Genomic DNA, 27,160 nt, shown 5'->3' with positions numbered 1-27,160 from the left:
AATTGCTACAAAAGGTCATTAGTACCAGGGGTATATTAAGTTGTCCAGAAAGCTTAAACTTACTTGTGTACTGTAGTACATACTAACAGGTCGTTGAACATGAATAATCTTCGTTCACGGCACTTTATTACACTCCCCTGACTGTTGTACGTCTATAAAGAGATAATGAAAAATAAATTGATATTCCCCATCTTAAATTAGAGCATCGGCTAGGGGAAACCTTTATCGTTAATCTTTCATTATGAATTTAAACAATACATTAGGAAATATTTAATGAAATGATTTCTTTAATATGAAACAAATATTATTACAGTTTAAACAACTATATTAATGTATAAAACTACACTAAGGTGACAAGACTGTGACATGACATGTAAATAAAGAAGTGACAAAAATAGTTTAAACTAATAATGAAATAGAATATTATTAAAATAATAACACATAAATATAAAAAAAATGATATAAATAAATGAATGCAATTAAAGAAAGTGAAATAATATTATAATATAATTATTACACTATAAGGGATTATATTATATGGAAAAGGCATTACAAATGAAACTAAAGTGGATATTCTATAATAGAAATACATGCACTCTATTATGGAGGGAAAAATAAACTTGAAATGAATGGTGATAAGGCCTGGCTATGGACCCATGGCAGCCACAGGATGATGATCCCCTACTCTTTTAAAATTCAAGTTTCTTGGCTTTACATCCCATCTGATGGATGAGGACAACACAATCAATATGGCACAGACTCACATTCTTCCTTACAATTATGCTATATTGCTCTCTCAAAGTGACTTTAATGATGGTAAAGTAAAAGATCGAGTGACATTGAATTTAATTAACTTAGGGAGTGACATTGAATGTGATTTACTTAGGGAGTGACAGTGAATATGATTAACTTAGGGAGTACCATTGAATTTCATTAACTTAAGGAGACATTGAATAACATATCTTGAATAAGGGAGAAACTGTAAACCCTTTTTTCTCATAGCCTAATTTTTTCACAGTAAAAAAAACCCATTTAATTAATTCAGCTGCACATTTTAAAACAATTGAATTGCAAAATAATTAAATTTTCAAAAAGAAATTGGCTTTACAGTAACAGTTTAAAAACATAAGTTAATGAAGAAAATAAAGTGAGAAATAAAGCAAAACTCATTAAGGGGACACATTTGGGACCGAAAAGTGTCCCCTTAATAGGGATACCCTCTGAAAAGGAGACGTGTCCAAAAGGAGGGGTCCTTTTGCAGGTTAAACAAATTAATGTCTTAAATGTAAAATCTAATATACTTACTTCAGACTAAAATAGGAAAAAGCAGAGAGAGAAAAGAAAAAGAATACTATTAGCTATCAATATTAAGAATAAGCAATACACATAATGTTAATATACAACTTGCCCTACAACCACCTTTACATACAGATCTGCAATTTAGGATTTTATAATCTTTTATTAAAACAACTGATTGATAAGTGTAGATTTATGATAAAAAATCTGTATAACATTAATTATAATTATAATATTATGCCATTGTTTCATTCTCTAATCATGGTTAATCGTGAGCTTTTATATTTATATATTTGTACATTGTTATATGTATTTTTGTTTGTACGCCGTTTGGAAAATGAAGTTCCAATATATTTTATGATGGACCAGTAAATATTACCTTATCTTACAATTGGACAAGACATTTGATGTTTAAAATACATATGCTTCCTGATTTTTTATTAAATATATATATTCCATGATTGTTTTTTTGGCAGATGAATGTATTTTTTGATGTTTACTATTTTTGGATGTATATTTTATCTTTTCCCCCCTTTTTATGGGCTTTATGAATAAATTAAGATTGAATTTTGTTTATTCTTTATTTTTCACACAAAATTCATAAAAATATATCAAAAGAAGAAAATAAAGTACAATAAAGTGTGAAAAACAGGATAACCACAAGCAAGCAAAGCCTTGAATTTGTGGCACCCTTAACTTAAGATATAAATTTACAAATTTGGAAAGTTAAATTGGAGATGAGGAAATTGGAGATGAGGCAATATGTGATTCGAAACCAGAACCTTCTCCTCGATATACAGACACCCTACCATTAGACCACTGAGGCTTTCATAGTATGGTTCAAATTTTGATAGCGACTCTAACATACACTCTCTGAATGGTGGAGCAACCCTAGTTTGCAAATACGTGGAACAAAGATCAAATTGATACGCCCTCATCTTGTAGTTTAATTCACCAGGCGGGATCTCCGAAGAGATAGATTTATAAATATAATATAGTATAAATTTACACGAATAGAGAAAATCTTAGCTGCCCAGTGATATATTGGACCTGTATATTCTCAGTTCATATGAAATAAATCATTAAATCTCTCATTATATCTTGTTTTGATATTTGTATTGTAATGTTAATGTGTTCTTTCCATTTCTGGAGGCATTTTGAATAAATTGAATTTATACCTGTCTTTATAATTCAATGTGAGAATAAAACTATGGAGTCAAAAGAACATCGAAAAGGTAATAAAATAGAAGCCAACAATTTACTATCCCTGGACAGGAATCGTTAAAAACAGCGAAGATAAATTCATGTCAAGTTTACGCTTCCACCTGCTTTTGACAACAACCTGCCCATTGGCTGTATCTGACCTTCGACATTTATGATCCTCTCGACAGGTCTTGACAAAGACCGTCAAAGTGAGCATGTAGATTATTAGAAAATATATTAAATAATTATCGGACTTACCGTCTGCAACATGTCGTCTTGACGTACAAGCCATCTTTGTTTGTCGTTACTTGACTGTGGAAAGTGGATAACATTTTACGTTTTATTACTACTATAAATTGTCATATCTTAATAGGTTACATTTAATCTAAATGTCACACAAACAAAGGGTAAATTAATCATATGTAAGTGTATGATGAAAGTAGCTATATTTAGTTTCTTTCTTTAAATACAGATTCAACTTTGGAAATTGTTTCCATATCAATTATTACACTTACAAAGTACAGTAGAAGCATATTATGGGTGGGAGAAGGAAAACATTTTTATTTTATTGACTTTCCCCGTACATTACAGTATTGTCATATTATAACCAGAAAACAAATGAAACGCAGAAAACAAAAACAAAATATTCAATAAAAAAAAGTGTGATGTGCCCAAATATGGTAGTGATATGCCTAAATATGGTAGTGATATGACATCATCATGTCCATATATGGGCACATCACATTTTTTTGTCACATAACGTTTGATAGTGTAGACAGAGTTTTTGCAATAGACTACTAACCTTTGTACTAAACTTAACATTCAGATTCTTAATCAGTTGTTTGACCTCATGTCGTTGCTCACACTGTCGTTTCCTCTCGTTTAAAACCCCCGCCAACGTTTCTAATTTTGTTAACGCAAGTTGTAGTGGCATACGGTCCGAGTGGCCTACTGGTGTATTTTTTAACATATCCTGAAAGAAAACCCAAAGAATTGTCATGTTAATTACAAAAATTACATCATCTGATCAAATTTCTCCAGTTTGTTTATTTTAAGATCTTCGACTTGGCATAATTTTAGTTTTCCCCACCCCTTGAAGATTAGGATTCCAGAACTAAGCTCATTTGTTCGATTGATGTCAAAACTGCATAACTCTTCATTTACATACGGATGGAACTTAAGGTGTTAGTCAGATCATTTATGTATTTATTTTTATTTTAACTCTACTTTGAATAAATTAATCGACTTGGTTTGCAATAACAGGTTTGGTAATAGATTACAGTCATTTTTTGAGGGAGACAATACATTTTGTTAGTAGTGATTCAACGTATGGTTTGTATAACAGCAGAATCCGTTTTATATATTTTATTTAGCTGCTATACATTTTTTGCAAATAAACATTTTTTATTATAGTTATTTCCTAGAATATCTATCTCTCTCGATTCCAAAGCTAAAGCCAATTTCATTTATTTATTGCAAACAAAACATTTTAAATTACAGTTATTTCCTAGACATATTACTGTCTCTCGATTCCAAAAATAAAACCAATTCTAATATATTTTTGCAAACAAAACATTTTCAATTATAGTTATTTCCTAGACGAATCGCTATCTCTCGATTCCAAAAATAAAACCAATCTAATTTATTTTTGCAAACAAAACATTTTTATTAGTTTCATTTCCTAGACATATCTCTGGATTTCAAAAATAAAACAAGCGCAATACTCAAAAGTTAATAATAAAGGAATTTTAAAAATAATTTGAAGTAATATTGGTGATTTCTTTGTAGAGCCTTGAGGATTGACATTGTCTTAGAAACAAAACATCATTAAAAATTAGCAAAATATGTGTAGAAACATTGGATAAAAAAAAAAAATAAAGTTTTTTGCATTTTTTGAAAAACTAATGATTCAATTTAAACTTAAAGAATGAACAAAAAGAGAGAAACAAAATAAATTTCAATAAAAATCATAGAAAATATGATAAAAATCAATTATGGCACAAAAATTAATGTTTGTTTTTATTTTATTTATTTTGAGAAAGTTTAATTGCTTTTCCATTTCTAAAAAAATTCCATAAATTATAATCAAAAAATGTTTCCTTATGACAACAATATTCTTTTCAATCGTTTTTTTTTTACATATTTTCTTAAACACATATTTTATTAGTACAAACAAAATCAGAAATATAAATTGTTCATGTCTTCTTGAGAACTATTTTTAAAACAAGGTCAATACTAGGAAAAGCAAAAACATTGGATGAGACCTGGTTTAGAAAAAGATGGAAACGAGTAAAAATTGCTGTTTTTACAGCTGTTTTTGCTTTGCTATTATCAATTAAGTTGGTGCTTGACACGTTTCGTGATCCCGCTAGATTACACAACATCAGTAATGTATCAGTATTTTTATGAGTTGCGATGAGTAAAGACTCTCTACGGTGTCTTTAGTACGTAGCATCCTTCCTCGACATAGCATGTATCTTGACGAGGAAGAATTAGATTCATTGTCATCTTTAAAAAAATGCGTCTCTATGTTTTGCTTTGATATACTCCCTAAAGCTCTGTTTACACTATCAAACTTTATGTGATGTGCCCATATATGGTCATGATGATGTCATACCACTACCATAATTGGGTATATCACTACCATATTTGGGCATATCACACTTATTTTGTCAAAATAGTTTGATAGAGAAGACAAAGCTAACAAACACTAAACTTACTTGTAATAAAAGTATAAATTGTGGAAATCGTTGAATAGGTTTTAACATTAAGCCATACAAACTTAACCGGTCTTTGCTACTGTTTTGCTGTTCCTAAAAAATAAATGAGTAAATCAGAAAATAAACAATTACAACAATATTAACAATAACAACAAATCTTTATTTCATTTTTACCAATAGAAAAACAGAAAGCTGTTCTTCCATGATGTCATACCATAAAGTCAATTATATTAATGAATGTTTATGAGTTTTACTTTAAAAAAAACTTTATTTTGGCCGCGAAATAGAAAACATACACTACAAGTTGGTTTCCCAACACGCGACTGTCACCTATTTTAAAAATAAAAATCTGCCGTGTAATAGAACTAATAATGTATGGCAGGCGAAATCAAATGGCAAAGATATATATTCAAGTGTGTTATAATAGTTGATTAATGACTGAAATGTAATGCAATTTCATACTACTGTACTTAATAGTGCCTCTATAAACCATATCATAGATTAAATTGATACTTTACACACATACATATAAAAATCCTGTTGAGGAGTAAATCCATATAACTGTATGAAAATTCTCGCTGCACTTTACTAATATTGATTAATTTAATTGATAGAACTTACTAAAATAAAATCGTTGAAAGCTGGTCTAAGAGCGGCCGCTTTCTTTGCAGTATCCATTGCATTGGTAAAGTTGTTAACATAAGCACTATATACATCCAATACCATTGCTTTTGAAAACTGTAATCAAAAGATGAAGAAAGAAAGATGAATGAATGTAGGCTATCCTCTGGGATGCATAAGGGGTCCATTTTGTATTACAGTAGAACTCATATTTAAGGGAACACTTTCGGGATCTAACAAAATTAATAGGGGTGTACCCTGAATAGTGGTTGGCTGTAATAATAACAATAACATTTATTTTCCCTCCTTTGTTTCATGGGAAAGTGTCCCCTTAATAGGGCTATCACCTGAATAGAATATATATTTTGTTTCATTGGTGCCTTTATATGAATGTCCTTTTAATTGGGTTGCTACTTTATCTAGTTAAATAGGGTGTGTAAAAAAACAACCATATACTTGATAGCAGAAACAAATATTTATAATAACATTTTAAACTAGAGGGTACTCTGAGAGTACAAACCTCCGCCTGCACACTACAAAGTTGTGGATGACAGTGTGGTGTAATGGTTATGTATCCAGCCTCTCACAGTTGAGATCGCTGGTTCAAGTCCCACTGAGGTTTTTTTTTTTTAATTATTTTTTTATTTCTTTTTTTTTTGTTTTTTGTGGACCTTGATCTTTGACCCTGACCCTTCAAAATTTAACCACAATTATATGATGTGTCATTGATCATTGTGGCTAAGTTTGGTGAGAATCGGATAAAAACTGTGGTTTCTTTTTTTGTTAGTTGTGACCTTGACCTATGACCTTTTCCCCTCAAATTCGAACTCGTCCAAGCTTTTTGGTCATAGATCATTGTTGCCAAATTTGGTGAGAATCGGATAAAAACTGTGGCCTCCAGGCTGTTTACAGACACACACACAAACACACACACAAACATACAGGGGTGAAAACATAACCTCCTTGGCGGAGGTAATAATAAAATAATTTTAACTAATTGTGTTGTTGCTTTAGTATTAAACACTGGACAATTGATCAATGTTTATAAAATCTCTCTGGCAAAAAAAATTAACACCTGCTTTTGGTTGATTCAAATTATAATTGGGACACAAATGTAAAGGAAATCATGGCAACCTTGACATTAACTATGATACAGAAATGTTTTACATTTGAATTACTAAAAAATATTGTAAATTTTCAATTGATGAATATAAACTCGAGAAGGAAAATTTGGAAATGTGGTATTCATAAAATTGTCATCAATGTAGTCAGCTAGTCCCATTTATGTGTATGAAATAAAATTTGTAAAAATAAATAAAATAGTTTATCCATCCTGTAATTTGAGTTGAGTGAGTTACTCGCTGTTGGATGCGTATGCCAAATTTTAAAAAATAAATAAAAAAATGTCGAAGGTTAGACTATTAAGCTTCAAAATATGATGCCATTAGATTTTTTCTAACCCCACTCCAACCCCCCATTAAGGGGATACTGATATGCGAGATGTATGTCAACGAATATAGAATTTAATACTTAATACTACAGCAAACAACTATTTAGGGGTATTAAAGAGGCAATTTGTTGGGTCCTAAAGGTGTCCCCTTAATGGAGGTTCTGTATATTGTGAATATAATGACTAATACGGTAGTATAAATAATATTTCTACGACTTAACTTCAATAGCTAATAATCTGAATAAAGACGACACTTTGGCTTACGAAACGCTGTTGGCAATCAAACTGCTATGTTCGTGTAGAACAATTAATCTTTCTTTAGTCTTAGAAAATGTTATTATCAAATTAACTCAATTCCCCTGGGAGTCCAACTGAATCGATTTATTCTTTGATTGATGTCTTGAATGTGAATGTGTTCTGTGTAACTGTACTTTACAGGTTTCACCATTTATTTTTTATTGCAACTTAATGGAATGGAGAAGATAAATACTATGATGAACTGTTCCTCAAAGTATTTATGCCCTAAAGATGCAATGGATTGAAAAGAAAGTTTATACATACATAATCTGGTTCTTATATTTATTTACATTTTTTTGTGTACAATTTTTTTTTAAAGGATTTGCTAAAAGCACTAAGGAAACTGTTCTGTGAACCTAAAATCTACCAAATCTAAATCGTGTTTCTTCAAGAAGTGATTTTAAATTCTGTCTTTAATTTGGCAATAAACTTAAGAATTTCTTGATTACGTCAAGAAGCCTTCAATAATGAGTTTCAATCACTAATTACAGGATGAGAATTATACCCACGCTTTAATACTTAAGTGATGATACAACGCTTTAAATAATGGTTTTATTAGATCACAATTCTGTACCAGTTGTAAGTTGTTCAAAAAGGTTATCTACCTAGAGAGTCAACAATGTAACAGTGAAATGATTTCAACAAGGTCAGGGACTCCTCAAAATCATATCTTTTCAAAAATATTATATGTAGAACCACGATCAAATGAATAATTTCTTGGTCAAAGTTTGAAATTTGCATACGAGGATAGCACAGAGATGTGTTGCGCAACTGAGTAGAAGACTGGCGATCTGATTGGCCAATATAATGTAAGCTTTTTGAGATCACATTGGAGTTTATACTCCAGTTAATTATATAATCTCTTTGGAGTTGTTACATACCAGAGGTCATATCATCATTAATTAGGTGGTCGATGATGTCATCAAGGTCATTACTTATTCATCTACTGTTTCTCACCTGCATTTTAATAATAATAATTTTTGTAAACTTGTAAAACTTGGCTATACTTACAGATGCTACAAAAACATCGCCAATTTCTCCCGTTTCGTCCCAGTGTTTGACGCGACTAGAGAGGGCGATCTGAAACATCAGGTGGCATTGATAGATACCACGTATTCTGTAAAATATTGTTCGTATCTTCTCTTTCTCCAATAATGGAGGGTCTTTTTCAAGGAGAGGTTTTTCATACGACTACAAAAAAACAACAAATACTGAAACTATTATCACAATGTATGACTTAATGCAAGCTTTGTTTACAAATGGCTATGAAACCCTCCAATGGATTGAAATGACACTTTACACAGATCCATTCCTTTGTAAATCTGTTTTAACCATATGCACCACAACCATGTTTTGCCATTTCAGATGAAGACGATCATTGCAATTTATTCATAAAAGTGTAGTGCACTGCTGTAGTGAGTCTATAGACAGATGTATTTTGTAGCTAGCAATGTCAACCAGTAAATTCTTAGGCCAAGGCTAAAAGGAAGTTCATAATATACTTCTCACCTGTATTAATCGCTGTAGTGACATCATATAAGACTTTTCACTGTCCATAATAGATTGCAATATGTGCCGACGGATCACTTGCCCCTGGGTGAGGCCGTCCGGTTGAGGGGGAAGGGTCGGAGGTGGGTGCTTAGATTGACATAGTTTGACATCGTAGATGTGTATTTCCTCTGGGTCTGCCGAGGAAAAATTATAAGAATTTCATTAATTCTATTATAATATATAACCTTAAAGCTATGTCTACACCATCAAACTTTATGTGACAAAAAATGTGATGTGCCCATGGACACGATGATGTCATATCACTACCATATTTGGTGTACATAACACTTTTTTTTGTCATACTAGTTTGATAGTGTAGACAGAGCTTTAGTTACAGATGAGCTATTAATCCTACCTACAAAAAATTCTTTGAATAGCTCATAGGAAAGAATAACTAGATCGATAGGTTTGCTTGATTCAGACATTTTAATATCTGAATTCTTAAATTAGCTTCCAGCTGCCTGAGTAAATATCTATCAATGTTATGTACTGCAATTAATATGTATGTTACTAATACTAGTGGATTTTTTTGTAAGTTAATAACTTATCTATAATTAAAATGTGATCAATTAAAAATGTCTATTGTAAAGTCACGTTTCAATGCCAATGCTCTGTCTACACTATCAAACTTTATGTGACAAAATAAAATTGTGATGTGCTCATATATGGACACGATGATGTAAATATCACTACCATATTGGGGCACTTCATAGTTTTTTTTGTCAAACTAGTTTTATAGTGTAGAAGCTTTGTCTACACTATCAAACTTTATGTGACAACAAATGTGATGTGCCCATATATGGACATGATGATGTCATATCACTACCATATTTGGGCATATCAGTACCATATTTGGGCATATCAGTATCATATTTGGAAATATCACTACCATATTGGGCACATCACACTTTTTTTAAATCAAACTAGTTTGATAGTGTAGACAGAGCTTAAGAATTGAGAATTGAGAATGAAAATGAACAGGTGAAGGAGGTTTTTAATAAAATCGTGGGAGATGTTGTCCGTATTTGATGGTTTTGTACTTCACCTCAGGCTGTGACATTTAGGCGAGCACAGAAATAATTAATGGCTAAATCTTTGTTGATTTATCTAATGTACATTACGGTCTAAGAACATTCTCTGCCAAGCAAACATGTGAGAGACAATGTCAAATTAATGTAACAAATTGGGAAATCCCCTACAATTTTTGAAAATATGTTTTGTTCTTTGACAACAGGAGCTTTATGAAATACTGAGAAACCTTGATTTTTGTTACAATTTTCATTTCATACACATCTGACAGCAAGTCACTTGCCAATTATAGGATGGATAAACTATATCATGCTTAAGTACCATTTGAGGAAACAGTCATGTTTTACACTGTGGCACCGGGTTGAGATTAAATTCTTGACAATGTGAAATATATCTTTTAACAATATGGCCAAGCCTTATTCAAAGGGCACCTCTATTAAGGGGACACTACAGGTACATACAGTACAGTTCAAGATTCAAGACATGTTATTGGTCAACTTAAATGGAAATTTATTTTGCATGGCATAATTAAGACAATAAAATTATAAAGAAACTTCTGTACATCGAATAGCAAAAACGCTACAGGCCTATGTTAAAATACTGTTAATAGGCCAATGTTAAAATACTGTTAAAAACGCAGACTGCAAAAACGTTCTAGGCCAATGTTAAAATACTGTTAATAGGCCAATGTTAAAATACTGTTAAAAACGCAGACTGCAAAAACGTTCTAGGCCAATCTTAAAATACTGTTAATAGGCCATGTTAAAATACTGTTAAAAACGCAGACTGCAAAAACGTTCTAGGCCAATGTTAAAATACTGTTAATAGGCCATGTTAAAATACTGTTAAAAATCAGACTGCAAAAACGCCATAGGCCAATGTTAAAATACTGTTAATAATAGGCCAATGTTAAAATACTGTTAAAAACGCAGACTGCAAAAACGTTCTAGGCCAATGTTAAAATACTGTTAATAGGCCTATGTTGAAATACTGTTAAAAACACAGATTGCAAAAACGGCATAAGCCAATGTTAAAATACTGTTAAAATAAAATGATACAAATTCAAACAAAATTTACAGTATATAGTTATCATTGAACATTTAAATTATACACATGATTGCTATTTACAACAAAGGACTTCCTAGTTCTACGTTGATTGGCCTTTTTACTGCAATTCAAAAATACAGTACAATATACAAGAACTTGCTGCTTAATCTTAGCATATAGATATTAGGCCTAACTCTATGATCTGAATAGACACCATGAAACTCCAGTTTTCAATGTGATTAACACAATTCAATTGGAAATTACATAAATGCGTGCATTTGATGATGACTACGCGTCCCAAGGGCCCGGCAACATTTGTAGGTTACGTACGAAAAGGTGCCTTATACCATGACTACTGCTGTACAACAGGAAGTCCATTTAGATATTCATGATGAAATAGATGAACTGGAAATAACATTTTAATAAATGTAATTTTGTTCTTGAAAAGCATTAATAGATTTTGCATAAAATGCTTTTGAATAGTGTTTAGTACAATCAAGGCAATCTAACAACAGGACACTGAGCTCGCCCTGCCAAGATAGGAACTCATAACAGTCCTTTGATCTTATGTCTGGCTGCAGCAAATACCAATAGTACTGTACTATGCACATAATTCTCTGCGGCGTGCGGCGCCTGTTAAGGGGATTGTAGCTGATCGTGTCGCAGCCACAGGTAAACTCTTTGATCTTCAGAACTCAGTATCCTTGGTACTATGGTTACATTGAACAAAAATATTCTTAATATACTTAACCAGCTTTGAACAGATTAAAATCATGTTGATTTTTACACAAAAAACTTATTTTTTATTTTTATAAAAGTTTATATATATTTTTCATTAACCTTTTACACAGATAAAAAAGTGAAGAATATTGGTTAATTTATATAGTATAGAAGAGTAAATGTTCTCACCTTCTTCCAAATCTTCTTCTTTGGCTTCTGTCTTTGATGAGTACGAGTTTCGAACACCAAAAAACAGACTTCGAACTTTGTCTAAACTCCGCCTACTTTTCACCTATAAAATTATATTTTATTGTTATTATAATATGTTCAAATGATTAGTATTTTGGTATTATTAGTGATTCAATCATAATTCAGAATATTAATATTTATATAATACAGTAGAAACCTCCTTGGGACACACCTATTAAGGGGACACTTTACTATGGGAAGTTTCCTAGGGAAACTACTATTATGTTTTAACACCATGACTTATCACTATTCAGGGGACACCCCTATTAAGGGGACACTTTATTTGGTCCTGAAGGTGTCCCTTATAGGATATTTAATGTTCTGTCTACACTATTTTTTGGAAAAAAATGTGATGTGCCCAAATATGGTAGTGATATGATATGTTTAAATATGGCAGTGATATGACATCATCATGTCCATAATGGGCAAATCACATTTTTTTTGTGACATAAAATTTGATAGTGTAGACAACTGAGCTTAGAATAGCAATGGAAACATTGTTATTAGTTAGTAAAAAGACAATAAGAACAATATGGAGAACTGTTTATCTAGTAGTAGTAGTAGTAGTAGTAGTAGGTATAATAAGTAAAAAAGAAAATGTAAGAAATACATGCAGTTTTAAAATAAAATGAATCAGTTGAAAAGTTGAAAGGCAAGCATCTACACACAAATAAATTGATAAAAAATGAATATATAAGCAAATGTGACTAGATGATAAGTTGCAAAGATTTTTGACAAAACACAGGGTCAAATCACAGCTTGGACATCAACATCACCCACCCCCACTGTTAACTCTTATGGTTCCATAAAAACAATTTACATTTTCTTTTCTTCATATTTCAACGTTACTACATACTTGCAATTATTAATCAAAATATTAAATGAATTTTGCAGTTCATAATACATAAACATCTTTCAAATTTCTTTTTCTCAACTTAGAATAGAATACAAGGTAATAAATTCTACATTAGATAACTGTACGCCTAATTTCTCAGAAGTGCGGTTACTATTAAAGAAAATAGCTCTAAGTCTTTATCGTACTTAATACAATCATCATATAAAGCACATTAATATACTTCTTTGTTTACATTGTCATTCTTGGTACGTTTCTGATTATATTTAAAAGCTTAAAAGCAACATACTCTGTTTGCTTAGGTTTTGTAACTAATAAATGTTAGGGGAATTAAATTACTCGTGGGTAGAGATAGTTATTTATAGAGGTCAGCCAGTATTATTCTCAACACAGATCGCAATTGCAAATGTACACTTGGCCAACACCCATATGCATGGGATACCCCTATAATGGGAACACTGTAAAATCATTGAGGATAAACACTACTGTCAACCCCTTTTAAGGGACACAGTGTTGGTTCCAAAGGAGGCCTATGACCTTAATAAAGGGACAGTAGCTTCATTTTAACATATTGTTAAATCTGTATAAACAATTACAGAAACATATTTAACTATGCATGTAAGGTCACTAAAATAAAATTTTTTTATAAAATAAAAGTTCTAAAATCGAGAATAACAATTTAAGGAACAAATTTTGAAAGAAATTGAATTTTGAAAATGTATTGGTTATTTGGTAAAAGTAATGTATGTACTCTTATTACTCAACCTACATACAGGAATACGACAGTGATATATGGAGTGGCTATTGGCAATCTGCGTCCTCAATTTAAACAGCATTAAAATTATGATACAACTATAACACAATTTAATTCCATTAACTTCACTATTAAACTTGAGGTTTTCAATATATTTAAGCACTGCTATATACCTTACTTTCTGCTTTGCAACGTAACTTATTTTAGCCTTCCAATATAATTTATTTAACTCTAGAATGACATGTAATTCATTTCAATCTTTATCCCAATCCTCTTCATAGGATTAGAACTTGTTAATGGGTTTAAAAAGCAACATTTCATCCAATCTACTTGTTGTCGATTTCCAAGTTATTCAAGGCGTCGCACGCAAGGCCGTCTAAACGGCGCCACTCGCTAATCACTGATGTTGTACCTCGACGATTAAACGGATTTAGGTTCTCGCAAATATGTTTAAAATACATCTGAAGTGGAAATCTAAAATAATAATATTTGTAAAATACTCTTTACCTGGCGCCTCAATTTTCATTTTACCTGATAAATAATCATTTCTATTCATAACAATAATAAATCTCTACTTTTGGGACTTTGATGGAAATGTTATCATCTTTTTAATTGGGTCATCCTAATATAATAATCTAATAATATTGTCTTGATACAGTATGTATATCTAAATTAAACGATTATCATCATTTCTTCATATCTTTATTCATATTTGTTTTTCTTTATAAATACCATGTTCTCAAACTACTGCTTTTAAGTGGAACATCCTTCCTACTTCAGGATAACTCACTCTAAGATGGAGGGAGAAGGTGAGGGAGGAGGATGGTGAAGATGTCACATAATAATAAAACAGACAAGGAAAACAGTTGTATTGTAGTACAGCAGTATCTAGCAATAAACTAAAAATCCAACTAAATGAATACACGTTCTCACTTCTATCTTTAAACTATTGCTTGTAAAAGGAACATCTTGTAATTTTGAAATACACATCTCACTTTTGCATTCCCTATTGAAAACTTGGAAGGAGGTAAACAGTGTAAGATCTCATAATAATACTATCCAAGTGAATAAATGTTCTCACTTCTACCTTTAAACTATTGCTTAAGTATAGGGGACATCTTGTAATTTTGAAAAATCCCTCTTCTGCATTCCTTACGGAAAGAGGTAAAGCAGTGCAAAATCTTATAATATTAATAATAATATCTAAGTGAATAAATGTTCTCACTTCTACCTTTAAACTATTGCTTAAGTATAGGGGACATCTTGTAATTTTGAAAAATCCCTCTTCTGCATTCCTTACGGAAAGAGGTAAAGCAGTGCAAAATCTTATAATATTAATAATAATATCTAAGTGAATAAATGTTCTCACTTCTACCTTTAAACTATTGCTTAAGTATAGGGGACATCTTGTAATTTTGAAAAATCCCTCTTCTGCATTCCTTACGGAAAGAGGTAAAGCAGTGCAAAATCTTATAATATTAATAATAATATCTAAGTGGATGAATGTTCTCACTTCTATCTTTGAACTATTGCTTTAGTATAGGGGACATCTTGTAATTTTGAAAAATCTCTCTTCTGCATTCCTTACGGAAAGAGGTAAAGCAGTGCAAAATCTTATAATAATAATAATATCTAAGTGGATGAATGTTCTCACTTCTATCTTTGAACTATTGCTGGAAAAAGGAACATTTTGATGAGACATTCACCAAACTATTACAACCAGATGTAAGTATTGCAAATGCATTGATCCCAAAATAATAATCCAACAAAAAAAAATGTTCTCACAGTTTAGTCAAAAAAATTTCCACCAAAACTTTACAATCTGAGGTGTACAGTAGTGTAACATCTAACAATAATAATCCAACTAAATAATGTCCACAAAGTCAGTAAAAGACACATTTTGATGAGACATCCACCAAAATTCTACAACCTAAGGTAGGTTGCGTACCATCTCACAATACTCTGAAGGAATGCCCACAAAGTTAGTAAAATTAACCTTTTGATGCGATATCCACCAAAATTCTACAACCTATAATGCAGGTAGTGTACCATCTCATAATAATACTCCAACTGAAGGAATGTTCACAAAGTTAGTAAAAGAAACATTTTGATGCGATATCTACCAAACTTTTACAACCTCAAGTATTTCAAACTACACTACCAATCGAACTGAAAGAATGTAGTATTACAACATCTATAAGACATCTACCAAACTTACAAATTTGAGGAACAATCTCAAAATGCTAATCAAACTGAAACACTTTCCTAATTATTTTAATTGTAAATGCAGCTTTTACAACCATACAAGTCATCTGACCAACTCCTAATATTTCCTTACATACCAATAGGTAACAAAAATCAGTGAGTGTAAAATTCAAATTACTAATCACAAATAAATTAATTACCTAACACATTAAGTGAATTAATGATCTCGCAATTACCTTCAAACTACTGCCTAAGTGGATACAACATCCTGTAGAGTTGCGAGACATCCTTTCCACTCCCATATCTAATTCCTTACGTGAATCTCATACAAGTTTGAATGTTTCACCGTAAATGTTTCCAAGGAACGTTACTCAAACCCTGGCAACCTTCAGAAGTTTCCTCTTGACTAATGAAATTAAGTAACCAACTAACGGAATGATTCACAACTCTACACGTACAGTAGTACAACAAAAACATCAAATTATAACCAAGCTTATCCAGTTCATGTGACCGAACTTTAATGTTAAAGGACATTTCCGGAGTAAAATCATGTAACTTTTCTAGTTAGTTTTAATGTTTAAACCATAATTTAGAATGTGCATTACATAAACTTTGTTATTTTTATCAAACATTAAACATTCAAATGTTGTCAAATATCAGTTATGAGATTTGGGGAAAGGGTGAGAAGTGAGCTGGGGGATGCGGGTAATTGAACAAGCACACGTCACAGAGGACAACGACTTATACAAAAATATCGAATAACATGCAGGACTGAAATAGCAGATGTAAAAGGTTAAAAACTGGTAGCCAGGAAGCTGCGATAAATCATAACGTTATGGTCATGTTTTTACCGTTAATTGTAAATATACTTTTTCCACACAAAAAAAACCTGCTGCGATAATACATAATTTAATTCTTTGTAGTTTTCAGTTTATTGGAATTTTTCAAATATATAAGTTTGTCTAGTTTCAGTACAAAACATATACACATGTGAATGCAGTGCCCAAAAAAAACGAAAATATCCCAGAATTTTTTCCGGCTTAGTGTGAACACAGCTTAACCCTTGACCTGTAACTCTTCTCTTTAATTTAAGTACAATCTTTATTTAAATTTTCCAATACACATAGCTTGCCTCATCAGACATCTTTTTTTCCATTTTATTCTAGTTAATTAAAATCATTTTTTGAGCTATAAAATATAAGGTAAAGTACCGTACAATGTACAAAATCAGAAAAAAATACCAAATAATAAATGGCGGTTTTCAGAAATGTGGGAGAGGAGGGAGGTTTTTTTATGTTTTTTGATGGAATTTTCATTGCGTTATTATTTTTAATTGCATCAGGTTCAGTTATTAGTATCTCTAGAAAATCCTTGGTGTCATGGACCGAAATATATTAATTATTCTATAAAATAAATAATTTAAACATTCAAGGTTTTAAATAAATTAACCTTCGTGTAACCCAAGATTCACTAAAACCAAGCCAAAAATGTATAATTACATTAACATAGTATAACAGTGGCTTTGTTAGGTTATGTTGGAATAGACTATTAATAGATTATTATTATTATAATACAAATGGGATAGTTGCTTTTAACTTGAGGACACCAATGGTGTTGAGGGTTGTTGCAAAAAGTGTAATGATAGAGGTTTAGGTTGATAATGCGTTGAATTGATTTCTACCTTATATTACTAATTATACTCTCTTACTGTACATGTGGTTAGGAATCGAAAAAATAGACAAACCACAATCAAAATTGTTTATACTCTTTGTCCATTCAGCAAGGCATGGGATTTGAAATTATAAATGAAGGAAAAATAAAAATACTTTTAATTTAACTAATCAATCAAGAGAACGATTAAACCATCAATCAATAAATCATTATTTTAATTAAAATCAGTCATCAATATTTAGATTAGACAGAGTTCTACAGCGAATTCCTTATCAGTGACAGTTATGTGTAATCTTTAAGTTTACACTCAGTCACATGGTAAACGCTCCGTTCAGTATAAAACTACTGTAGCTTAGAAATGTCAATTAACAGAAGGACAGCTACGCAAACAGTCAGTGCCTATGGCATCCATCCCTTATGGCTGGATATCTTTAACAAGAATTAGGTAAAAGTTTAAATGGTAGATCCAGATAATAATGGGGAGGGGGGGGGGGGGGGAGAGGTGAAGGAACAGACATTATGGAGGAGAAAAGAGCTAAACAAATAGGATAGGTGCACAGCATCCTTTTTTTAGGAGGGTATCTTTTTAATTTAAGTTTATTTGTATGGTCATTAATTAGTTACAAGTTTAAATGGTATATCCAGGAAATACCTGGAGGGGAATGGGGGAAAGAGAGGAAAGAGAGGAAAGAGAGGAAAGATCTATGCAAACTACATCTGTGCATATAGCATTCTTAGCTAGATATGTTCATTTAAATGGTGGCTCGACCAGGGAACGAAGGAAGATTCAAAATCCTATTCTTCCTTTTTTAAAATTAATAAGAGAATGTTAAAAATGAATTTAAAATGAATTTAAATGGTGGCTTTACGAACGAAATAGTTCTCTTCCTACATTTTTTAAAATTAGGCCTATAATGAGTGAATGTTTAACATTTCAAATTTTAGAATCGATCTTATAAAACTTATGATTTATTATATATCATTACCATTTCAAATAGCTATCATCATGCAATGATAATATCTCTAATGTCTATCTATATCAGATAGATGATCCATGTAAATTAACATAATATTGCTATGTAGTATACTAAAGCTCTGTCTACACTATTATTAGTTTGACAAAAAAAGTGTGATGTGCCCAAATATGGCAGTGATATGCTTAAATATGGTAGTGATATTGACATCATCATGTCCATATATGGGCACATCACATTTAAAGTTTGATAGTGTAGACAGGAGCTTTAGAAAATATGACATCGGTGTTCTTTCAAAGCAGGTTTTGCCAGCAAGATTTGCCGGACTGAATTGGCTCCTACCGGTATTAAAAATGATGTAAGAAAATAATACACAAATCTAGTAGTAGTAGTAGGCTAGGAGTGATGGAGGCTATATTTTGTCAATTGGATAGACAAAGTACGATACTACTTTTTGCATTTAGTAGACTATAGTTATATAGTATATCAATAATGTGTTACTTCAATTAATAGACCAGAATGAATTTCTATATTAGGAGAACATTACATAAATACAGAAGTACAGGAATACAAAAATAGAGAAGAAACAAAATTATAATCGATTTTAGGAAAAACAAACATATACATGCAGAGTAAACTAATTATGACAGTAGAACCCTTCGTTTGGATACCACTGCTCAGGGGACACTCCTTAAGGGGATACATTCATGTTAAACAAACAAGGGCTATGTGTTCTGACACTAAGATTCTATCTGAGGGACACTCCTGTTTAAGGCAAATTTACACAGAAGACCGGTAATAGCCATAGAAAAAACTGTGTGTATAGAATGTCCCATGTCAAATCTGCATCGCCTGTCTGCTCAGCGTTTTGTGTAAATGGTCATAAGAAATAACATATTTATTTATATTATTTTGGTATTTTGGTTAAATTCTGCTTACCGTTAACACACGTCTAGGTAAATTGGCCTTTAAGGATCAGACGACATTTTGGGTTCCAAATGGATTCTACTGTAGTACAAGACTACTGTATGCAATACAAATCTACTACTAAAGTTAGTATAACATTCAAGACAGGTTATTAAAAAATTCAACACACATAAAATATTAAAGAAACATAATGTATTAGTAGAACTTTGACTTACCCATTCTACAAGAGGCGACTGCTATAGATAGCAACAAAAATGAAAAAAAAGCAATGTAATTGAAAAGATATGAATATTGAAAAATATGTCTACAAGCGTAAATAAAATATGGGTAGTTTTGTGAGTGAATATCGTGGTTGTAATTGTGCTGGCCGGATATAGGCGGCGACATCAACCTTTTTAGAAGGTTATTTTTCTTTGTGGCTATTAAAATAATAAAATATGTAGCCCTCACATTGTTTGTGTGTGGGAATATTACTAACTGGGCTGAACTGCGCACAGGTGTGGACGACATATGAATCAACTTTCATCTCCCCTAAGGGTCTCTTCATGACAAGCAAATATCATGATGTATCACTCATTTGTATGTCCACAACAGGGGCAGCAGAGATGCTATGTTAAAAGATATTTTACACAGCCTCATTTCAACACAGCCCCAACAAAATTCCTTAAATTCAACATTTATTTCAACAACCGAAAACCTGTGCCCACCCACACTTAGTATAAGCCTATCTTTTATTTACATTTTCTTCTTACAGGTGAAAAAAAAAACAATATTTAATAAAGATATTACTGAAGAATTGATAGCTTTATTGTATTTTGTTGTAATGGTTTTCTTAATTTAGATTATGTAAATTTTGATTGCTTTTTTATCTCTTAAAGCCAAGTTAGTTAATAATGACAAAATTAATTGAACTACTCAATGTACACAGTAATAGAATTAAAATCTAAAGGATTGCTGCGTGTACAACTCCTTCACCTTTCCGACCTTGCCCAAACTAATTTTCTGTAATTTCTCGGAATACGCCTTAAAATAAATTACAGTATTCCATCATATTAAACAATAATAATATGTAATTAGTATAGCCAGGCAATTATTGGAATATAATGATAATGCATTTTATTGCCTGGTGGTATTGGGAATCACTCCCTCAATTTGTCATACTTGTTATTGTGGAGTACACAAATGACAAATGCTCTCAATGGTTTAAAATAACTATTTTATAATTATAATTTAATGAATGTTTTGAATAAAAACAGGTGAATTTATAAACTTGTAAATCTCTGTCTACACTATCAAACTTTATGTGACAAATAAATGTGATATGCCCATATATGGACATGATGTCATTCCACTACCATATTTGGGCATATCACTACCATATTTGGGAATACCACACTGTTTTTGTCAAACTAGTTTGATAGTGTATACAGAGCTTTAATAGAAAAAACCTTGAATATCTATCAATCAGAGAGTTACCCATTATTCAAACTGTCATGAATTGAAATAAAATGTTCAAAATTTAAAACATATAATTATAATGTCTAAAGAGTGATTAAATAACCCATCAGTACTAATATCAGTGTTCCATTAAGCCTGACGTATATATAATTGTGACTACTACTATGTAAACCTGAATATGTGTGTTCCAGATTAGAAAAATCAATCAATTTTATGAAAAAAAAATGGTTGTTTTTTAATTGAACATAAAATATGTATCCCAGTGAGTACTTTGTTATTAATAAATAAATAAAAATAAATAAATTATTATTGTAATTGTTATTTATTTAAATCTGAACAGCGTATATGTTATTATTTATTTATACTGGGTGACCTCTTCAGTCAAAGACTGGTCTCCCAGAGGGCCCAGTTATGATCATGTGGCTGTGATGTATTATTAACGGGATATCCCCCTACTCGTCTCGAAAGAAATGTACTAGGTTCTTTAAAGTGCACATGAGCTAGATGAGTACACTGGACCTACGGTTTATTCAAGAAGACTCGTTCTACCACCAGAACCAAGGCGCGGGTGAGCCTTGAACACTTGCCAATGTTATGGTTACGTATTACAGTTCCACTGTCTTAACCACTCGCCCACTCACTCACATCATGCATATGGTTGCTATAGTGAATATTACAATGTGTTTTTATGCATACATAGTTTGACATATGCTTCAATATTGTGGATTAAAAGATAAATATGTATTTTACATTCACATCAAACCATTACAGTTATGTAATAATTGGGACAAACATATTTTAGTACAGAGGAAATGGCAAACCATAATGACATCACTAAAAATTGAAGATTTCCTCATGTTTTGTATGCGATAGATTAAACAAATTTCTGTAAAAAATGTGTAAATTTATATTTCATCTTCAAGCAGAATGGTGTTGGATATAAAACAACTTTTTTGTACAAACTCTATCAACATTATACCATAGATGAATAATCAAGATTATTTCTTAAGCTCTGTCTACACTATCGAACTTAGTTTGACAAAAAAGTGTGATGGATTTTTTTTCAAAATCTGGCTTACAAAAATAGATTAAAAGTAGAATAAGAAGTTCGATGACGATTAAAAACGTAGAAATGCGCGAATGACATAAACTGTGTCTCTCAGTATTGCCTACAGCTAGAACGTGTTCTGTCAATCGTGCTCTACTTTCGCAATGATTGAACGTAGATTGTCTATTATTATCACAGTTACAAACTTTTCGTATTTTCTGTACATGGGTATAGTCCCATGAGGCATTGGTATGAAATTTGGCAAAAAATTAAGGGTATAGAATTTTAATAAAATACTTTTTATTTTATTATAGCTAATTACAAACATACATAACAATAAAATACAACCAAAAACCCCAATTAAAACAATTACATTTTGATATACATTATTCTGAAGTCAGTGTACTGTAAAATTATTTTTTTTAAAGTTCAATTTTAATCATTTTTATTATATTTTATCAGTATTATTACATTTTTTGGACATTATTTATGTTTAGCTACTCTGATGTGAATTTATTTGGCAAAAGTTTATCTTATCTTAAGATATGTAAGCTGTAAACTGAGATGCAGTAAATTCATTTACTAAAGAAATAAACTTTTTCTACTATTATTTTTTAAAGTATGATTCTAAAATGTTAAAATACAGAAAGCCCATTATCATTACAATGGATTTCTTTGATATATAAGTATTACCTACAGGCAAACCACTTAAGGACAAACAGCAAAGGTTACTTTAAATTCTCTCAAATATATGAAAGGTCACATGATCTTCAATTATTAAACATCAAATAAGATTTTAAATAAGTAACCATCTCTGACAAGCAAATGTCATTTATCTTTAATGTGATTAGAGGCAACATTTGAAAACATTTAGAAAGTTTGCATCTTGATAATCGAGTATTGAATAGATTATAAATTTGCAGAAGCTGTCGGGAGAAAGTGGTGGTTTAGAGGTATTAGCATAGGCAAGAAATCTGGAGCTTATGTGTTCCCACACAAAGTTTATAAATAAGTGAAAATTTAAAACATTGTAGTGTTAAAAAATGGTTTTCCTATCAAGGGTAAAATATGGAGGTTAAGGTATGGGTTCAAGTCCCACTTTGAGAACATACTGTCATCATCATCATCATAAGCCATTTTCAACCCTCTGCAGGGTAAGGCCTCTCTAAGTTTAAGCTGTCTATTTTTAGCTTTTATAATCCATGTTATACCAATTTTTTGTGAATGAAAATATTGTACAGTCCATGAAATATTAAGCACAAAATTGAAAACATTCTGGTATCAAAACAATTTTTTGCCATGAGTAAATTTAAATTTGGAAATGTGTCTTAGATAAGAGTTGAGGCAGAGTCTTAATAAATATAACATCAATGCCAAGTTACTTATTTAACTATCATCCTCTTGAATATTTTATGTTACTTCATTTTTATATCTTTTACATGACCTTCAAAGTGGTTTAATGACATGAAATGTCAAAAGTATCGATGAGTTCAAATTGATTATCATCCTCATCGGTCATTGACGAAAAAATGCATGCCAGTTTAGAGAATTATACAGTACAAATTGGAATGGGACTTTTATAATGTAAATATGAAATTGTAAATGTATGTTTTGAAATGTTTTAGTGATGACAAATGAACTGTGAAAAAAATGAGCTAAACAAATTGCAATTTAAAAAAAGTTTCTAATACCACATTAGCAAAACCAATGAGACATGTATTGTATATTCCCATATATCAAAAGAATTTTCTAATCTCAATTTAGCAGAAGTAATGAGGAAAGTATATTCCCAAATAGGAGTTTCAAATCATATGAGCAAAACCTATGTGAATCGTATTCTCATTAACCAAAAAGTTTCTAATCAACAAGTTAACCAATCAAATAACAATATATATTTTTTCAAAGTAGTTTCTAATCCCATGTGAGCAGAAAGCAATACGAAGCAATTTTTTTATAATTACCTTCGTTTCTTCGCGAGTTTCTCTGCTCTTATCAACTCCATACACGGCACGCATAGATGTACGTCGCAGAGATTGAGATCTGTTAGATTGTCTTGGTGACTCCGGTTCTGGCTGATCAACGTGACTGTGAACCTATCGTTAAAAGATAAAAAAATACTGAAATTATTTTGTATTCTGATAGGCCAGTAAATTGGGCAAGTAAAATACATACCATGTCATTATCATCACTATCATCGGAGAAGGAATCCCATTCATTTGAGCTTCAAGAGGAGTCAGATTCATCCACCATTGGCACCTCATCTTGTGAGAATGTGGGCCAGTAAATTGGGCAAGTGAAATACATACCATGTCATTATCATCACTATCATCAGAGAAGGAATCCCATTCATTTAAGCTCCAAGAGGAGTCAGATTCATCCACCATTGGCACCTCATCTTGTGAGAATGTGGGCCAGTAAATTGGGCAAGTGATATACATACCATGTCATTATCATCCCTATCATCAGAGAAGGAATCCCATTCATTTGAGCTCCAAGAGGAGTCAGATTCATCCACCATTGGCACCTAACCTTGTGAGAATGTGGGCTAGTAAATTGGGCCAGTAAATTGGGCAAGTGAAATACATACCATGTCATTATCATCACTATCATCGGAGAAGGAATCCCATTCATTTGAGCTCCAAGAAGAGTCAGATTCATCCACCATTGGCACTTCATCTTCATCTTGCAGCATCAGGTCTTCATACAACCAATCATCATCAATGAAGATACCTAAAAAAAAACAGCGTTATAATCTAGCTTTAGTGGTCAATGATTTTATTCATTTATTCATTTCATTCACTTGATTGCAATCTGCTAATTGAGGTTGAAGGTACAATAGGTAGAAAATAACAGATGCATATAAAAACATTTAAGTTCATATAAAAATAGACACAAAAATAAAAAAAATATTGGATCTGAAATCAACCAAAGGAGACAAATATATAATGGGACACCTTCGGGACCCAACAAAGTATTGAATAGGGGTGTTCCTTGAATAGGGATGTTCCTACTGTAAATAGGGTAGTCCCTTGAATAGGGGTTTCTCTTGAATAGGGGTGTTCCTTGAATAGGGATGTTCCTATTGTAAATAGGGTAGTCCCTTGAATAGGGGTTTCTCTTGAATAGGGGTGTTCTTTGAATAGGGGTGTTTCTGAATAGGGGTGTTGCTGATTAGGGGTGTCCCTTGAATAGGGGAGTCCACTGAATAATGGTGTCCCTTGAATAGAGGTGTCTCAAATGAGGGGTTGTACTATATCTTTAAAATTACATAGAAAGGGAAATCATACCTTGGGCGTCTTCATCGACATCGACATCATCATAGATATCACCATCATCACAATTTAAAGTATCAAACCTTTCAGCTAATACGGTAGAGTTGGAAGGAATATAACCAAATCCACCTACAAAATAATGAAAATAAACCATTTTTCGTCTCATGTTTCCATTTTAAACTTATGAGTGGCAGAGCAGTTTAGTATTGTTAATAAAGAGAATGGCATCTAGACTGAATCTCTTCAGATAGTCCCAGAAGGTTTGAGTAATAATTGCACTCATTTATTTAATGAAGCATATAAAACATTACATTATTCTATATCTTATGATAGGCTACACGCAACACTAAACCAGGTTGCAGGCATCATTAATTTTCTGCAGACATCATTAAGACCACAGGGGCCTATTATGGATCCAGGCACAATTACAGCTACAGGCACCATTAGGGATTAAGGGCTAGCTACATAACACTGTTAAAGAGATTCATGCACCAATAAGGGCTGAAGCCAACAGGGTTTGAGGCACTCTAGGGATTGTATGCACCACTAAAGCTTGGTTCCCACTAGCGACGCAACATAACGCAACATACGAATGCCCTTCTAATAATTGTGTCTGCCTCTGCCTTCGTGAAATCAAACCGGTGATGTTTGCAGCACTGTTGGTTCCCACTTGTGATTATGCAATACAGCTCTTTGCGCCAATGCGTTGCTGCATTGCGTTACATTGGTTGCTAGTGGGAACCACGCTTTAAGCTCTGTCTACACTATCAAACTAGTTTAACAAAAAAAGTGTGATATGCCCAAATATGGTAATGCTATTCCCAACTATGGTAGTGATGACATCATAATGTCAATATATGGGCACATCAGATTTTTTTGTCACATAAAGTTTGATAGTGTAGACAGAGCTTAAGAGATTCAAGACATATCATAGTTGACAATTGAGGTCCTAGATTGTTTGTGCCAAAACAATTAGTACAATATTATCAAATGCATTATGGTTATGGATTGTATGTATTGTAAGTTTGTTTTTGTCCCTTTCAGTTTCAGTCCATTAATATAAAACACCTTCGTCATGTATTTACTATATATTCTACTAGTCTCCTAAGCATTAATAAGGCTAGATATTGATTTCAGTATGCTGTGTTGTATTGAGTGAAAATACAAGGAAAATTAATCGATGTTGAAAATAAATCTGTCCGACTGAAGTCTCCAATTTCATAATCTCAAAAGCCTCATTTTAATATCTCAATGATTAAATGATAATGAATATTCATGTATTTTGGTGTTAAATATTAAAATGAAGGATTAAAAAGATACACTACTTCACTATGTTTATTATGGTTCATTTCATGAATATTCATTATTTTCATGAATATTCATTATTGTCATGAATATTCATTTATGGTGTTGAATGTAAAATTAAGGATTCAAACAGTACAGTATACTTCACTTTAATTTAGTAATAATAATGGTTTGAAGCATTCAAAAATGAAATTATCTTACCATTACTGTATTATGATGTGTTATGCAGATCTATGAATTATTTAGGATCAATTTACAGTAGTTACTAACTCAGTTTACAATACCTAATATAATTCAGTGCTAATAAACCTTCCTAATTATTGGCCATTAACATGGCACAATAGAACATAAAATGAACGCACGATTCATTCATACAACATGGCAATAAAAGAACGCATAATGTTTTACACTTTTAAAATATTGTGTGACCAATCAGGTGCAAGGATGTTGTTATTTACTTGACTACAAACATTTCCTTCTGTTATTCATCAGCATGATTATAGCGTTCAA

At 31.7% G+C, this 27,160-nt stretch overlaps 1 protein-coding gene across 2 annotated transcripts in view; it reads right to left on the bottom strand.

Annotated features, from left to right (window-relative positions):
* Window positions 1–27,160, bottom strand: part of LOC144835963 (rho guanine nucleotide exchange factor 10-like) — a 104,729-nt gene that overhangs the window by 61,819 nt on the left and 15,750 nt on the right. The window contains exons 4-15 of one of the 2 annotated variants that reach the window (XM_078691105.1): window positions 25,361–25,474; window positions 24,661–24,803; window positions 24,035–24,166; window positions 19,783–19,803; window positions 12,124–12,226; window positions 9,097–9,272; window positions 8,599–8,778; window positions 5,841–5,957; window positions 5,220–5,312; window positions 3,302–3,472; window positions 2,758–2,811; window positions 64–152 (exon numbers count right to left, since the gene is read on the bottom strand). In XM_078691105.1, coding sequence (XP_078547231.1) covers window positions 64–152; window positions 2,758–2,811; window positions 3,302–3,472; window positions 5,220–5,312; window positions 5,841–5,957; window positions 8,599–8,778; window positions 9,097–9,272; window positions 12,124–12,226; window positions 19,783–19,803; window positions 24,035–24,166; window positions 24,661–24,803; window positions 25,361–25,474 — 1,393 coding nt within the window. Of the gene's footprint in view, window positions 1–63; window positions 153–2,757; window positions 2,812–3,301; window positions 3,473–5,219; window positions 5,313–5,840; window positions 5,958–8,598; window positions 8,779–9,096; window positions 9,273–12,123; window positions 12,227–19,782; window positions 19,804–24,034; window positions 24,167–24,379; window positions 24,585–24,660; window positions 24,804–25,360; window positions 25,475–27,160 lie in introns of those variants that run through there. The other variant, XM_078691106.1, reaches the window with a different exon arrangement.

The sequence above is a fragment of the Antedon bifida genome, chromosome 2 (assembly GCF_963402885.1).
Source record: "Antedon bifida chromosome 2, ecAntBifi1.1, whole genome shotgun sequence".
Taxonomy (NCBI): domain Eukaryota; kingdom Metazoa; phylum Echinodermata; class Crinoidea; order Comatulida; family Antedonidae; genus Antedon; species Antedon bifida.
This window is presented reverse-complemented; position numbering and strand designations above follow the sequence as displayed.